Below are 18,016 nucleotides of genomic sequence, written 5' to 3' on the forward strand. Positions count from 1 at the left end.
TTATCATTTCTTTAAACAGAAACTGAAATGCCCTGTAAGGACATGAAGAAAAAACACCCAGAATCTTCAATTAAACATCAGATTAAATACTTACCAAAAAAAAGAAAAAAGAAAAAAAAAAAAGGCAGCTAAACTCTGTCAGTCTCATTATATATAGCTTTGGAGTATCTACCATGTTACACGTTTCAGGTACTAACATACAGACCTCCTACAAACAGTCTATCACAATCTACCTTGCTGGTAAATTACGGAAGGATAGAAAACAGTTACGTTTGCTTGTTTAAACAAACACAGGAGACTACGGTGGGTTTGCCAGTTTTCACTTGTAAGGATTCTGAGAAGGGAGGCATTTTTTCAATGCATATCTCAAAACCACATGCTCCTTACACAGAAGCACCTCGTCCAGGTGACAGTAAACTCAACCACCTCATGCTGCCAGTTTCATGAGGGCTGATGAGCAATTCTGTCGTCACCCTTACCACTGTTCAGGTCAGAGTGTTAATCAGTAGTAGACTGCAACATCATGGTCATGCGGCTGGTGACTGTACGTACACATGGGGTGAGAATTTTACCCTAACCGTAACAGCCAGTTTCAGGTGGGGCCGAGGCAATCACAGCGCTCACCACAGCCCGTTCACCCCACTACTGCCGCCGCATTTTGCCGCTCATGCCTCGCTGGGCTGAGGAAGAGCTCTGAGGGGAGACTAGCGCCTCCAACCGCCGCCCGCCCAGCGAAGCACCGAACCACCGACACTACCGACTCCCACCACCGGCCCGTAGCGGGCAGCCCAAACATTCCGCGCCCAGGAAGAGCCACCCTGTTAGAAAAGACTCTTTAAAAAAACCCTCACTAAAAAGAGCAACAGGAAGGGGCAAGTGGCGCATCCCGCATTTCAGAACACGACTACTGAAACCCGACAAACCCCTTCCGCGTCGCAACCCCAGCCCCACGCCGCGGCGCTACCTCGCCTCAGCGGAAGGGGAGGTGCTAGCCGGGCGGGGCGTACGAGAGAGAAGGGTACGACTTCCGCACCGCTTGCCAAGTACCTTCGTAGGCAACGTTCGCATACGCTGCCTAGCTGCGCCTTGCTGACGATGTAGGCGAAGGGCTCAGCTCGGTAAAGCAGTTGGCCGAGCAGCACCCGCCGGCGTGAGCGGAGGCCGCTGCCTTTGCCTGGGCTGGGGAACCGCTCCAGCACCAGTGCCTCCATCTTCCCGCGCGCGCCACCACATAAAGAGCGTGGGGTTGCTCCGCCCACCGCCACGTGATGGGGCGCTGCCGCCGCCATCTTAACTCAGGGCACCTGAAGGGTTGAGCAGGCCTCACAACGAGACCAACTTTCGTCTGTATTGAGAGCCCGCGGGGCAGAACGCAGCTCCTTGCCGGAAAAGGGGGCTACTTAGTCCTGAGCACGAGAGGGATGTGGACTTGTTGGAGGGCCACGGAAATTATTAGAGGGCTGGAACACCTCTCCTGCGAGTCAAGGCTGAGAGACTTGGGGTTGTCCAGCCTGGAGAAGAGAAGGTTCTGGGAGGACCTTATTGCAGTCAGTATTTAAAAGGGGCCTGGAAGAACAATGAGGACAGTAGGGCCTGTTGCAGCAGGACAGGTACAAAGGTTTTATACTGAAAGAGGGTTGACTTAGAATAAATAGAAGAATGAATTTGTGTGCAATGAGGATGGTGTAAAACACTAGCACAGGTTGCCCAGAGAGGTGGTGACCTTGCCCCTTGAAACATGCAAGGTCGAAGTGCACAGGCTTCTGAGCAGCCTGATGTAGTTGAAATGCTCTGGGTCACTGCAGGGGACTTGGACTAGATGACACATGAAGAGCCCTTCCAATGCAAAGCATTCTATGATTTTGTGCTAAACAAAGTGACCATAAATGTTTCCATGGCCAACTACAAATAGGGAGTATGTTGTTCTTCCTCCCCCCATATACTTTGTAACTTTGTGGGTTAATTTGTTTTTAAAGGGAATGAGGCAAGGAGAAAACCTCTAATCATAAACATTAATTGCAGCATTGGAGACTTCAGACACACTCCTCTGACAGCTGTCAGACCTCAGAATGCAAAGCAAAAAGAAGTTCAGCTGTCTCATTAGCTTTGTCCAGCACCATTACTGCTTTGTTGCCATACAGACCCAGTCTTAAGTGGAAGGAAGCAGAAAAGTACAAAAATGAAAGTGACATAAGGACATATGGAGGTTGCATACTCACAGCTTTGTATGTAATGAAGGGAACTTTCCCTGGGCCCTCTGCTGCAGAGAGTGGGTGGCCTTCCTCAGGCTCAGCTCAGGGCCATGTTCTGCATGGGGCCACAGGAAACCATAAAGACCCTCCAACCAGATGACTGACCACAGAATCACAGCAAGTTAGGAATTGGAAGGGACCTCCAGAGATCAAGTCCAACCCCCTTGCCAAAGCAGGATCACGAGGGCAAGCCACACAGGAAAGCATCCAGGTGAGTTTGAAACTGTCCAGAGAAGGAGACTCCACAACCTTTCTGGGCAGCCTGTTGCAGTGCGACATCACCCTCACCATAAAGAAGTGTTTCCTCGTGTTGAGATGGAACCTCCTGTGTTCTAGTTTGTACCCATTGTTCCTTGTCCTATCACTGGGCACCACTGAAAAGAGACTGGCACCTTCATCTTAACACCATGAACATACCAAAGTCCACTTCCTTAGATGTACTGGAAAGGGAAAATCATGCTCATTTTGTACTGACACTCAAGGGCTTGTCAGCAACTTCACTGATGCAACACTGAAATTAACGTAAAGAAGTTGGAACTTGGGCAAGAGCTTCCTTGTATGTAAACCCATTTGTTGCAGAAAATTCTGTTTGTGATCAAAGTATTAAAGTTTAGTTCACAAAGGAAAACATAAGATAATGATTCTGTCAAAAACATCCCAACCAGGACATTTTACATATAAGCTAGCATAAAATAGCTAGAGATGTTTCTGGATCTCATTGTGATGTGAATACAAAGTAGTATGGCTGGGCTGGAAGCTGTGCAGCACCCAAGTTCTGGGAATGTGTATCACTGGGAATGTACCCCATACTCAATTGCTTTTTGTCAGAGCCATCAATTAAAGGCACATGATAAATGAGAGGGGAAAAGCAAAACACTTGCACAATTAACTAAGAGCATCACTCTCAAATGGTGATGCTCAAAGCCCATGAGAAAATAGGAGTATGTGCTTTCCATATGGGTCTATACAGCTTTCCATTCATTCACAGTATCACCAAGGTTGGAAGAGACCTCAAAGATCATCGAGTCCAACCTGTCACCACAGACCTTATGACTAGACCATGGCACCAAGTGCCACGTCCAATCCCCTCCTGAACACCTCCAGGGATGGTGACTCCACCACCTCCCTGGGCAGCCCATTCCAATGACAAGTGACTTTCTCAGTGAAGAACTTTTCTCATTGATGAGATTACAAACCTGATGTGGGCTAAATATGCTAAACTGCAGATAGACTTAGTCTGGTTTTCCTTATTATGCCTGCAGAGGGAGATCTCGCGTTTCAGAGTGTTCAGTCATCCTAGCGAAGAACAGGGTGCCCTAACAGTTCTGCAGACGTACTCAGTTTTGTTTTCAGTAATGATTATCTCAGTCTGCAACTGTTTTCATCTAAGTTGCACCAGGGTGCTCAGAAATAGCAATACACAAATTCAAAACACTGCTGTTGGGAAGAGCCAAGGTACATCAAGCTACAGGACTCCCACAGAGAAAAAGTATTTTGTCTTTCACTTACATGCTGCTTTTGGTAATTCATTACCAGAAGAATTGACAGCCATCTGCCTGTCAGTTAGAATGGTATGCACACTGTTATGCTTAGCTTTAGTTGTAACATTTTAAGTGTTCGATTGCACTGACATTGTGAGATAGTCAAGAATTATCCTTAGCAGAAACTAAAATAAACAATTACCTGTGTATTTGGCTTATGCTGTCCCCCTTCACCCACTTACTCTTCTGAATTTCCCTGTCAATTCTGGTTTATTTATTTTCTAAGCAGGCATTTCCCAAAACCTATAACATAAGCAAACTCAGTAATAACACAGGTTAGTATCTGTCTCCTGGGTGCATTAACTTAAAGAGATAAATGGTCAAATATACAAAATAGGGGAAATTAAAGTCCCACCCATGAACTGCAAAAAGTACGTTCAGGGAAGAGCTAATATTAATATACAATACAAGCTGTAACTTTCATTATTTTGTCAGTTTTTCAAGTAAAGTTTTCTCACTTGTCCAATGCAACAAAATCTCACCAAGGACAAAAATCTGTCCAACGGCATGACAGTCTTTACACACACTCCTCACACAGCTCAGCTTAAGTTGTACAGTGAAATAAGCCACAGAAGCCCAAGAACAACTTCTGGCTGACATGGCATTTGAAATGGTCTGACAACATAGTAGTAATAACAGAGGCTTTCCTAGTATAGATAAGCTTTTAAACACAGCATGAACATTTTCATTGATGCGACAGTGGGTATTTTGACATCTATGAGAGACTGGAAAGCTAATTCTGGATTATCTATGGCTATAGTTTATGGAATGGTCTGCCTAGGAGGGCCATTCAACACAGTATTTAAGCAATAGTGATCAGCTGAACATCCAACCCAGATGTTTTTGGAAATGTTAGTCTGAACTTTCTGAAACACAGTGTTATTGTTATATAATTCCAGTAAATTGTCATTTATCCCTTGACCATATTTAGTTCAATTAATCTGTGCTATTATTATGGGATTTTTATATGACTAAGTCATCCACTGGCCTAGCTGGTCAGACTTCCCAACAGCTATTTGAAATGCATGACACACACCACACAGAAGCAGCTGTCAAGGCATGTAATGGAGGCACTTTTGTGGGAATTACCACTTAATTGTGCCTGTTGCTGCTGAATTAGTCATACTTCCTTACTGCTAGTAGATGAGACACCACAGTGGAAGTTTAGTTTTTTCTGTATCACAACAGCATGTTTTACTTCATGAATTTACAGAAAGAATTGCAGTCATGAAATAATTGAAATTCTGTTCTTCAGTCATAAACATGCATTCCATGTCCATTCCCACCATTGTGACACTAAATTGATTTCTTTTTCTGGGAGCAAAATACAGCTCAAAACACAAAATGTTAAATTTTGGATTAATAGAAGATCTACCACTAACAGCACAGAATAGCTTGTAAGCATAGACAGATCTTTTATGAACACATAGGAACTTCTTGACGAGGTCTTTAATGTTGCTGTGCTCATTAAAAGTTGATTCTGGATTAAATAAACTCACTGCAGTTTTAAGCACCATTTCATAATAAAATTTCACTCACATTAACATAGGTTTTACCTGTTGTTTTTTTTACTATGGACTTTACAAACAGTTTATTACTATTTTTCCCCCCTACTGATAGGACAAGGGGTTTAAACTGAAAGGTATATTTAGATTAGATGTAAGGAATAAGCTCTTCACTGTGAGGATGGTGAGATACAGAAACAAATTGCCCAGAGAAGCTGTGGATGCCCCCTTCCTGGAATTGTTTCAGGCCAGCTTGGATGGAGGTTTCAGCAACCTGGTGACCCTGCCAATGGCAGGGAAGTTGGAACTAGATGATCTTTAAGGCCCCTTCACCCCAAACCATTCTATGATTTTGTAATTTTATTTGAGTCTTTCCTGCCTTGAACACATCAGGTTTTTTTCAGATGGCAGACACAAACTTCTGAAATTTGTCAGCACAATTTCTTAGCTGTTTGTATACTGGGGTGTCTTATCAGTGGAATGAGCTAAATCAAGTCATAAGTCTTGCTTGCATTAGGAATAACTGACTGTTTCATTTGGTGTATCTTAACTACCTGGAATTTCCCTTGGGCTTTGTATGCTTACTGTGTGTTGTGTTCTATCAGCTGGGGACAACCAGTGTGTCTATTTTTAGCAGTGACATCTTAACATACATAAGGAAAGATGCAATAGATACACTGTAAGTGAATAAACACCTCCCACTGACTTGTCCTTTCTGGAGAAGTCACTTGTAATTTCCATTTTCTCAGTGTTTATCGAAGAAAGGTACATTTTGCTAATTAAAGGCCTACAAAATTTAGATTAGAGTTTTCAACCTGCAGCCCCATAGCTCATGTTTAGCTTGCCATAACTACTAATTCAACATGTTTCTCAGGAAACCTCAGGTTCTGCCTATCACATTTACACATCTTAAACTGCATCACACATTCTGTTTCTCAAGTTTCATGTTGATCTGTCTACCAACATCTTTATTACCTGAAAGACTAAGCTGTAATTACTAAGATGACCAATGCTGAACAAACCTGGTAGCCGGTATATACACATTCCATCGTAACAACCCCTCATCACGTCATCTACTGTATTAATTAGTACATGCTCACAAACCCTTCCCTAGGTGAAACTACTAACTATAGTATCCAACTTGACTGATCTCCTAATTCCAAGCGGCAAAACTTCTCATTAACTAGCATCAAAAAGAACAAGTTTCTTTCTCTTTGTATTTGCTATGAATTTAATAAAGCAGTAAAGTTTAGGCAACTCCATCACAGTCACATAATTTGCTTTTACAGGCAGATGATCTCGAAGGTCTCTTCCAACCTGGTTAATTCTATTCTATTCTATTCCAAATGATGAGGGCCATTGGAAAAGACTTAGCACCTCTGGGCAGCTTCTCGAAGAAGCAGTATTTCAGGATCAGGAGCAATGCTTAAGAGTTCTATTTGATAGATATATCATGTGTGGTTCATGTTTTAGAGGGTCATGAATTAACTCGGTCTTGTGGAGGAAAACAAAGGAAAAAAGAAACCACAACCTGAGTCTATAAAAAATTGAAAGGAATGTGCTATACTCTAAAGCATCTAGTAACCATGTTGTATGTGTGCTGTAACGATAATCTCATTCAAGATCACAGATCCAATGACAGAACAATAGGAAGAAATAAATCTGCCCCAAACCTTGCAGCTAATTAATACAAACGGCCACATCTGTCTTGTATATAAATAGTGGCATAACACAAAACTGTAAAACTGCATTGTGCAACATTTTCAAATCTTGGTGCTAATTTTGAAATACTTTTTATTACTTACTCTGACACAGTAACTCACAGATTGGTGCTATGCACCACAACGGAAAAGCAGTTCACGTGAAGATTTTCTCTTCTGTAAAGGTCTAACATTTTAAACTTCGAGTGACTTTGCAGTTCCTTTCTCTCTGAATAGCATTTTTGATGGTTAATGAACTGTAAATACTAACCTGAAATTATATACTGTTTCCCCAGTTGGAAGATTTGTCTTTGCATTTATGTGAATCAAGAACATCAGAAGAGATGTTGCCTCAATTTCCCATCAATGTATCAAGGAATATGGCAAATGCAGATATGTGAAGGCAAGGCACAAAAAGTAGTACAGGGTTGGTTAAAACCCTAACAAAAATGCAGAAGTATTTATATGCCATTTTAAATTTCATTGAAAGTTTGCATTCAACATTATCCTACAGAAGCTGCAAACCTGCAACAGTAGCAAGTACCAAGTGGATTGTATCAGTTAATCAAATCCATAGACCTGCTTCAATTTCACTCCCTGTATTTATTCACATACACTAGTGATATTCACTTTTTTCCTATCTCTTCCATCAGTACTAAAACAATTTTTAGAATGACAGCCATTATTCTCTTCATTTCACATTTGTGATTGGGACTAAACATATTGCTTACACTTAGGCTTTATGGAAGAGTTCTATCCTCATTTCAAGTCCCCAGTTATGTTATATTCCTTTTACTTACTGACTTCTGCTGTTACCTTGGGAATCTCTGCATTGGCTCAGTCCAATAGCATGAAAAAAAAAATCACAGCAATAATTTTCCTTTTTTTTCAGTCAGTGAATACTTTTGGTGTGTTGATATACAACATCTCACTGCAAGAACAGCAAGGTATTTGATTTGGCATGGGGGGCAGGTTCTGAAAATCAGTCCAGGAGATGCTACATTTTTGTAGACCAGTAAGAAAGACACTTACCATCTACTGAGACTGAAAAAATGTGCAATTGCAAGTTTGCCATTCAGGGTCAATTTATAATCCAAGTTATCTGGAACAGTAAGAGATGGAAACAGAAAGCAAGCCTCAAAACTTCACAACCTACACCAGAATACCAGTAACACTCCGAGACAGACTACAAACTAAACCTCAGCCCTTCCAGTAGCTTCATCACAACAACATCACAAAGGCTTACCAGCAGCTTAAACAGATTGCTGCAGACTAGCTAGCAGAGTGAACTGAGGCTCCTTGAAGTCAATTTTTCTTATGCAGCAGGAACTGCAATAGGAAGACAGAGATCAATGGTTGTCACACCTATACCTCACACTATGCCTAAGAAATACGATTCTACTGTTTTCCAAAGCCTGAAAATAGCTTGACCTTTACTAAAAAGGCATTTTATTAACTCATGCTCTGCTAAAAAAAAGCATGGTTTTGGCCACAGCTCTGCCAGAGGAGACAGTATAGAACACAAAACTATTACAGCCTATTAGGAATTTCAGGCAACAACAGAACAGGAATACGGAGAGAAACTAGGACAGGTTGCATTATAGAGTATTATGACTAAAAGAGAATTTTTAATAGCATATGTTTTTTAAGTGAGTTATTTTGTACATATAATACACATAAATACAAATTGACAAAGGTTACAAGTAAATTTTTTCCCCCAAAAACTATTTATACAGTACTGAATGTTCTGTTGACTTTGGGCTTGGACCCAAAATAAGATAAAGCTGTACCTATAGATGTTCATGTACTGTAAGCTAGAACGGGCTGCCCAGTGTTGTCTTCAAAATTTCAAAAGAATTGTTAAAACTTTTTCCCCTCTGAGATACAGCAATACTCAGTTAAACCAAACCAACCAAACAAAAAGAACACAACCACCCAACAGCTCTGAGTTGATGTTTTATCATGTTGTCATTACCTTATCTTCTGCTAACCCACCACTTCTGATTTGTTAGTATTGACTTCAGACTGCAAGGTTTTTTTGATCAAGAGACAATATAACCCATGCAGTGATTGTAAAGACCTACATGTGTTAAAAGGCAATCAAATCACTGAGCACCAAAATACAAACCACACAAATAGTGATATTTGGTCTGTTGGGGTTTTTTTTGTTTGTTTTTTAATGTAAATATACAGCAACGTAACAAAAAGTTCCATTTAAGTGGCACATCCAAAAGCAGCAGGTTGCTAATAAGCTCCTGGAAAAGATGCAAAGTTTGTCCAGTCTAGATAGGATTGTGATCAAATAACTGAACCTGTTACTTTCATCCTGTGCAGAAGGGCTTTTGTTACTCGCTAAATTTAATTTCCGGTTTGCACAGGAAATCATCTAGCTAACAGCATCTCCCAATTTTTAAATCTTTACTTATCAAAGTAATCTTCCAGAAGCAAAGGTGCTCTTCCAAAAGACAGCAGCTGTAGATTTATATGTTCCTTATACTTTCCAAGGCGTCATCATGGAACCAGGTTTCAGTGAACATATCAGAGGTTTGCAAAGCCTCAAAGAGACGCCTGTAGCCTTCTGGGCACAAGTCACGTGTTCTCGCATTCTGGGGAATTTCTAGCTCTTTCAGCAATTTGCCACCCTTGTCCAAGCTCCATGAACTGAAATAAACAAACAAAAAGTCCTAAGACAGCATTTCTTTCTGTGAAAAAAGCAAGAGCAAGAAATAGTATCTGAAGGTTCATTTCACTCTTTCGCAGCTTCTGGAAATTAACATCTCCTACAACAGAAGCTATGTGCAATCCGTGCTGCAAACAAGAAACCTCTGCTCTGCTATAAGATACATAAAGCCACCAGCAGACATAGACAATACTGAGCCACATAAGCCTCCTCATTAGAGGGTGGGTGCCCTCCCTCCATCCTCCACACCAACTACATGAAGTCAGTAGCAGGCACTACAGCATAAAAAGGGGTCATTCTTCAGTGCCTGAGACATGAAAGCCAATGTAATTTTCAAGATGATTCAGTATAGCGAGAGTTACTGACACATTTCATAGGCATTTTCTTCTATATATAAACAGATATATCCACTGTCTTTCCATCATTGCTATGAAATCTAGACCTTTTATAAATGTGCATATATATTAACTATTACTCAGACAAGAAAAGGGTGTATAAATACACAGAGGTTACACATTAGGAACCTTCAAGGTTAGCTCCACTTTCTGGCCAAAGGATTGTGTGGACTTTAGGTATTCCAGTGAGCTTTAAGAAAGAAATCCATTAAGACTCTTTGCACTGAATTGCTAATGAGTTACTGGAATTTATTAACTGCCCTTTTTTTTTTTTTTTAACTCCTTTCTGGAAATTGACTTCCAGAAACTACCAGCAAATTAGAAATATATGAATTATATTCATAAACAAGTTGAAATCAATGCTTTCCAGACTGTAAACAATTCCCATTTATGGGAAATGGAAATCTACTAGTCATAAAACTCCAATGAAACACCAATAAGAATAATTAGAGTTGCATAATTCATAAATACCTCTGAAGCCTAATTTTTTAATTAGGTAACAGAAAACCATTTGAGGACATCTCCACTCCACCATCTATAACCTTCAGCTGTTTTCACTGGCCTTACTTTGACGTCTGTTATAGACTGAAACTCTTTCAGCTTTTCATTTCTATGCCTACGAAAGGTTTCACTTAATTATTATGTCTGTAGTCAGTGAAAACTTCTTGCAGATATATGACTTCATGTCCTGTGGAGTCATCAACAGTTACTGCAAATCTACATTCTAAATATTTGTTGACTTTCTTTTTTAACACCTATGAATACAAGCCACAAACAGTGCCCACAATATTATATTAAGGGGTGTAAAAATGAAATCCTCTGTTCTACATGTAGATAATTTTTAAAAGGCAAGCTGTATTTCAGCTACAAATAAGTACAGTTCTGAGAATTTATTTTAGACTTTTCTGGTATTTCTCTGAAGAGAGTAATTCTTACTTACTTTAATCTGTCAATAAGTTTAGACTTAGGTTTAGCAAGACACTGTTTCACCGTGAAAATAAAGGGAAGTGAATTTGTGGGCTTCAAGCTTCCTGCGAACAGATCTTGCCGAGGAGTCAGTCGTACCAAACATAAATGGTCATTTGGCAGCCACTGCAAGAAAAACATAACAAATCAATGAAAAGTCATCTTTAAAACAGTGTCTGTCTTAAGCTAAGAGTGTTTTATCTGTACCACCAGAAACACTTCTTACACAGTTCTACAAAACTTAACTATTTCATTGGAAGCTGAGGCTTTGTAAGTTTGTTCGAAAAAAAAGATGCTTTACCTCTCCAATGTCCCAAACAGGAAAGGAAATAGTAAACAAAATAATCAAGCTACTGAGTTTTTTTAAGGACTGAACTTTACTAGTTGAAACAAGACAATACAGTCTTGATGTGAGTTTTCAAGAGATTATATGGCCTATAGTATCCCTATACTATGCAAAGTATCAGAGCAGATCACTTTGTGACTATCTTTTGGGTATAAAGATAGAATTATTTGAGTGGAACACGATGATGCAAGTTGAGGATTTTATCAAACTGGGAGGCAGTAGAGTCTTTAGCCAAAATACATGAATTTCTGTATTGGCAGCAATGGCTATATCTCACACTCCTAAGGCTGTGGCAATGCATCTTGCATAATGCACCTGATACACCTCTCCATGTGGCTTTACAGCAACATACCTAAGTGTGGAGAGCACACATTTTTCTGGGGAAAGTTGAACCAAATAATGAGTAAATGTGCTTTTATAATATTGGTATTAAACAGAAATATTTTTATATCATACACAGGAACATCATTACTTCTCTGAAAAAGGACTTTGATACAAGGTATTTTTCCACTTCTCAAATTTAATCTTTGGGACTTGGCACTTTTCAGCAATTAACCAGCACACAGAGTCTACACTGGACACATGAAAAAACGTTTTAATCAAAACCAGCAGTATACTGATTGTGCTGTTAATTATGGTAAACATTTGTTCTGTTCAAGCAGGTAGACATGACCTTGTCAGTAGCTTCTTCTGAAAAAGAATTTATCTTTTTCCATCAGGCAACAAAGACAATAGTTTATTTCAGCTTCTAAGCACATACCAATTTTTAATCCCACTTCTGATGCATCTACATACTACCTTTAAGTTTTAATTTGAATACTATATTAAAAATACACATGTAAATGCTGTTATAAAGTTATTTTAACCTTTAACTAAAAGTGGTTTAGCTGCATCTCCAAAAGGAGAAAAGTGCACAAAACAATCTTACCATGGTTTTTGGTACTGCCAGTCCCCCATTTTTCGAATTAGTTACAAATGATGACCAAGGTTCCTATGGGAGGGAGCAAATGTTTTAAAGAATTGAAGTGCTTTGTTAGAATAGAACACATTCAGGGCTGAATGAAAGCACATTATTAAGGACATTGTCCAAATGCCTCTGAAACACTGACAGGCTTGGGGCATTAACCACCCCTTTGAGAAGCTGGTTCCAGCGTTTGAATGCTTGGTAAGAAAATGCTTCCTAATGGCCAGTCTAAGCCTCCCCTGGCACAACTTTGAACCATTCCCACATGTCCTATCACTGGATTTCACGGAAAAGAGATCAGAACCTTCTCCTCAGAAAGCTGTAGAAAGAATGAGGTCACCTCTCTGCCTTCTTTGTTCCATACCCAAAGTCCTCAGCCACAGGACATTCCTTCCATCCCTTTTATCAGCTTTGTTGCTCTCCTCTGGATGCATTCAAGACATCCGTCTTAAATTTTGGGACCCAGAACTGCACACAGTACTCCAGGTGAGGCCACACCAATGCTAAATGCAGCAGGATAATCACCTCTCTTAACCAGATGACTATGCTGTGTTTGATGTGCCCCAGGATGTGGTTTGCTCTTTTGGCTGCCAGGGCACACCACTGGCTCATACTGAGCATGCTGTCTACTCGCACGCCTGGATCCCTTTGTGCAGGGCTGCTCTTCAGCCACTCCTCTTCCAATCTATACTTGTGCCCCATGTTACTCTGTCCTAGATGCAGAACCCAGCATTTGAACTCGTTACACTTCATACCATTAATCATAGCCCAACCTATCTAGACCACTCTGCAAGGGATTTTGTCCCTCAAGAAAATCAACAGCACCTCCCAGTTTGGTAAACCTGGTAATGGTGCATTCAACTCCTGCATCCATATAGTAGATTCCCAGGGAAAGTTTTCAATAGTTCTCCAAATAGTTTAGATGTCAAATTAGCTTCTTCCTACAGTTTACAGTAGTAAGATACTATAAAACCTTTTCTAAAAACAAGTCCACAGCATTAGACTGCGGCAGCTAATACAAAAAACTTACCATATGCAGTAGCTGAATTTCACATCCTACTTGCCAAAGCACAGTAAGTGCTTGGTAAGCCCTTGCATCTTTAGGCTTTGCTGTCAATACCTAAAAAAATGGCAAAGAAAGGGCATTTTTGTTGCAAAAAAAGATTTTTTTCTTTATCTAACAACAACCTTTTATATAGATACATAAATATAATAAGTGTTAAGAAATTCAAAGTTAAGTCTAAAATTCCAAGGTAAAGTTACATTAGGCCTCAAATACATACTAAATACATACTTTGTGCTATTTTAGTACATCCTGTCAGAACATGATTAGAAGACATTATGGCAGTCTAAGTTTTTTACAGCAGTTGGATAACTGAACTATGTACGAATTTCTAGCTTATACCTTCTGATCACTTTTAAGGCAGAGGAGTTTCACACAGAAGAGAAAAGAGACCATATTTTGTATAAAAGCCAAAACATATGCAGAGTTATCAGCTCACACTGATAATATCTCCCAGTAAGACACACAAGCAGAGTAAGCCAAACATCAGGCGACCTCACTGAACATCAAGAAGCTTGCACAATCATCCTGATCAATATTACAGAGCAGACAACTCACTGGGCAAGAAAATAAAGAAAACCTTGTGACTATTCTCAAGCAGGGCATAGAAAAAAGTATATCGTAGCAGGGAAATGTAACACTCAGATTCAAAAAGCCTCATCATATGCTCAAAAAAACCCCAAGCTAAACCAAAAAGGAACCAACAGCACCCACTAAAAGAAGATTCCAATTGCTTTTACTTAGGTACATAACCCTCATTTAACAGGATTCACAATAAAACTAGTAGACATGATTGCAAAGAATGAGTGACCTATTAAAAAAAATCCATTTAAGTGGATATTTCAGTGTTATCCAATCTGTCATTTCACAGAATTATATACTTAAGACTTTTTTCTTCCTTTTTTTTTTCAGTAGGATGTTAGACATAACACAGGTTCTGTAAGCACACCAGGTAATTAAGTAATTAATTAATTGCTTCAAGTAATTAAAGGTTTATGACTCTGTATGAACCTCAGGTTTTTTCAGTGCTGCATACAAAAATGGTTTGAGAAGATAAGTGCATCTCACTGAGTATATTTAGTAGCTCTGTGTTTTGAATTCAGCCTTTGTTGCCTATTACCTGCAACTTTTAAGCGATTTCGCTGCAAAAGCGAGTTATAGAATTTAAGCACCTCACGAGCTACAATGGAAAGCAATTAGTCTGCTGCTGCATCCTTCTCAAGAACCAGTCTTCACATTTTAAAGATTGGCGATTATGTGACATCAGAATGCTTCTTGACAGTGCTATTAAAGGGAATAAGTAGGAAACAGATGAGGCTTTAAAAGTCTGGCAGAAGAAGAAATTCCCTGGTGAAAATGTTAACTATACAATATAAATGTTTTTGTGTTCTGTGAAGCACTATTTTATTCTTTACTACCTTTAAAATCTCTTACACATACCTTGTACTCTTTTTCACTTATAAAGAAGTTGAGTTCTATTCTTCCATATCTGAATATGGAACTGCATTCATAAAGGGCAAAAAGGAGCCTCCAAAGTATGTTCCTTTCCTTTCTCTGTTGTAAGATTCCAAAAACTTTCACAGGTACATCTGTTTCAATAGTGTGTAAAAGTATCTTTAAAATTCTGCAATACGTACTAGACATTCTCATCAGTGCTAATGTATAAACTACAAACAGCTCAAGCTGTTCAAGAACAAATACAATTCAAGCCTCAGTCAAAGCTAAGCCCATTTTGCATTCAACTAAACCTTTAATATAAGCAAGCAAATATATGAAATGTCAGTGCCACAAGGGTTGTTTGAAACTATCGAGAACCTACATAACGTTGAAATGTAGGAAACAGTATCCATTAATCCATCATGTATATTAAATAGAACATATTTCTCAAGCAAATACCAAAGACTTTGCTAAACAGCCTATGCACCCTTTGAATGGATTTGTAACATGTAATCATATACATATACCTGCCCTCCAAGGAACTGCTGCTACACCCATGGTTTCAAAAAGCTGGTCAGAATACATAGCAGGTGGTTTCACTGGTCCAGTCCCCAAAGGATCCAGTCTGAAGAGGTCACCATGAATTACTTTTAATTGTCCATCCAGGCTATTCTCTAGGGACTGAAGAGAATTAGTTTCAGTTGAAAAAAATCTGGATGTAGTACTTCATCTTGCAAAACACCCAATACAAAAAAAAAAAAAACAACAAACAAACAAACAACAAACGTTCAAGAAAAGAAAAAAAAACACACAAACCTACAATTGTTACCCAGTCAACCAGAGTCAAATTTCAGAGCTGCTTCTCACAGCTCTTAAAAAGAATAGCTTCCTTCATTGTGCAGGACATTTTGACATATTTATGCTGTTCAACTGGAGCTTTAAAACACATTCTTACATTACTAAAATGTTCTGCAAATGTTTTGAAAACAGCTATACCAAACTAAGCAACCCACTGCAGTTAATGATGTACAACGGGAATTCTTCATATACACAAAGAAAATGCCTTTCATACGCGTTTAAAGTCAGGTGAGAGCTTTTTATTTCAAACCTCTATTTTACAGCACAGTAACATAATCCTACTGCAGCTTCTACAGCTCTGTGTCTGACCACCTCTGAAACCATGCAACACCAAGGTGAACAGGAGAGGACAACATATTTAAGTGTTTTAATGCTACCAGTTAATTGCAATTGCAGGACAACAGATTAAATAATGCCATGAGATAAAAAGAATAACCAAGACTATTTTTAGAGAGTTAGGGTTTTTTAAAGCTACATACAGACATTTTAGTTAAACATACACAACTGTAATGAAGTATGCATTAAATTATTCAAAGGAAGATTATGAATTTGAATTCCTACATACAAACAATGCAAACCAATTGATTATAAAACAGTCTGTTGCTGGATGTGTGATGTAAAACAATACTTACTCTTGTTAAGCATTATTTCAGATGTTTCAAGTAACAATGACCATTTAATTTCCTTTTTTGAGCCAACAGTTATTACACAATTTGAAGTTATTTTCTTATTTTCCCTTTTAATTAAATTTCAGAAATGTGCTACCAAATCAAAAGTGTACCTGCAAGTTTTGAAGAAAAGCTGAGCTGCTTTCTAGAGCTACCACTCTAACACCTGCATTGAGCAGAGTACGAGTCAAGATTCCAGGACCTGAATGGGGGCAGGGGGAGGATGAAAAAGAAAAAAAAAAAAAAAAGTTTTAGAAAATATTTTTAAGTCCATTTTTTCTAAGTGATTTCCTTCAGTGATTTTCCCAATGCAACAGTTGGGACATCTTCAACAGGAGGTAACTTGAGTTTGCTTAAACACACTTCAAAATGAGTTAGAAAAAAAGATTTACACACAGTGTCTCTTGAGATTGTGCAGTAAATTACACCAAGTACTGCATTAGATATTGAGGTACATTAGATATAGTATTTCAAATGTTTCTACTTTTTCTTCTGTTCGGGGCGATGCTTGACAGGATGCTTGGTTCCATGGTTTAGTTGATTAGGTGGTGTTGGATAATAGGTCGGACACGATGATCTTGAAGGTCTCTTCCAACCTGGTTTATTCTATTCTATTCTATTCTATACTCTGAAAACGTACCCATATTAGCTCTGCAGTTAAAACACCCTCTGCAGAAATTTTGGGGGAAAAAAAAACCAAACCAAACCACATTAACCGCAAAGGGCTATCTGTGTGATACTCCACAGTCTTTGGCATGCTTTTACTGACAAAGTTCGCCTACAAAACCAAAACTACTACCTGAAGAGAAATTTACATCTCAACTTTACGGCAAAGTTCTAACACCAGTGACTCAAGTCTCCAGAATCACTCATTCCTTGCAAAGCTCTCTATAAATTAACCACCGACCCCAGGGCGCATCTCAGTGCTGCGACAACCGGACGGCCCTGACGTCCGCCAACACCCGCCCGGGGCGGGGAAGGGGGCAACCAGGGCGGGGTATCCCGTCCCAGAGGGCCCAGGCAGAGCCAGCAGGCAGCGCAGTTGCCACCCCCACCAGAAATCCCGGGAGAGGCAGGGCCTCGTCCTCTTTCCTCAACACCACCACCCATCGACAGCCCAGGGGGAGCAGGACCAGGGGCCCGCAGCCACCGGACGGATGACCCAGCAAGGTCACTTGGGCACACCAAACAGCGCCGCGTCACGGCGGGAGAGTGAGGGGGTAAGGCAAATAGAGACCGGCCAGAACCTTACAGCAGCTTACCTGGTGCGTACTCGAGCAGGACGGGCTGGTGGTCGGGACTGGCGCCGCCCTGCAGGCACTGCTGCACGGTGCGGGCCAGGCGCGGGCAGGCGATGAAGCGGCGGAACGGCACCGCGGTCCCCTGCAAGTGCTGCACCAGCCATTCCGTCTCCGACGCCTCCGGCACCTGTAGGCCCGGGCTCGGCCACTGCCCCGCCGCCCGCCTCGCTATCACCCAGCACAGCGGTAGGCCGCAGAGCAGCGGTCGCAGCCCCGCCGCTTGAGCCGTCGCCAGAAGGCGGCGGCAGCCTGCAGCACCCGGCAAGGCCCGGCCTGCAAGCATCACCACGCCGCCGCCACCGGCCCCACGCTAGCAAGCACCGGGTGCGCGATCGCCGCG

At 40.5% G+C, this 18,016-nt stretch overlaps 2 protein-coding genes across 2 annotated transcripts in view; both read right to left on the reverse strand.

The window, feature by feature from the left end:
• Nucleotides 1–1,211, reverse strand: part of SMYD3 (SET and MYND domain containing 3) — a 404,049-nt gene extending 402,838 nt beyond the window's left edge. Inside the window, exon 1 of the mRNA XM_009900927.2 lies at nt 1,048–1,211. Within this exon, the coding sequence (XP_009899229.2) occupies nt 1,048–1,211 (164 nt within the window). The remainder of the gene's footprint in view (nt 1–1,047) is intronic.
• Nucleotides 1,212–9,176: 7,965 nt separating this feature from the next.
• On the reverse strand, nt 9,177–17,982 carry TFB2M (transcription factor B2, mitochondrial). The gene is made up of 8 exons (XM_009900928.2): nt 17,638–17,982; nt 16,489–16,577; nt 15,377–15,530; nt 14,853–15,001; nt 13,380–13,469; nt 12,314–12,376; nt 11,014–11,165; nt 9,177–9,659 (listed from the first exon to the last, which is right to left on the reverse strand). Exons 1-8 carry the CDS (start codon nt 17,957–17,959, stop codon nt 9,479–9,481), a joined length of 1,200 nt encoding a protein of 399 aa, XP_009899230.2. The 5' UTR covers nt 17,960–17,982; the 3' UTR covers nt 9,177–9,478.
• Nucleotides 17,983–18,016: the final 34 nt, after the last annotated feature.

This window comes from Dryobates pubescens, chromosome 6 (genome assembly GCF_014839835.1).
Source record: "Dryobates pubescens isolate bDryPub1 chromosome 6, bDryPub1.pri, whole genome shotgun sequence".
In the NCBI taxonomy this organism is placed as follows: domain Eukaryota; kingdom Metazoa; phylum Chordata; class Aves; order Piciformes; family Picidae; genus Dryobates; species Dryobates pubescens.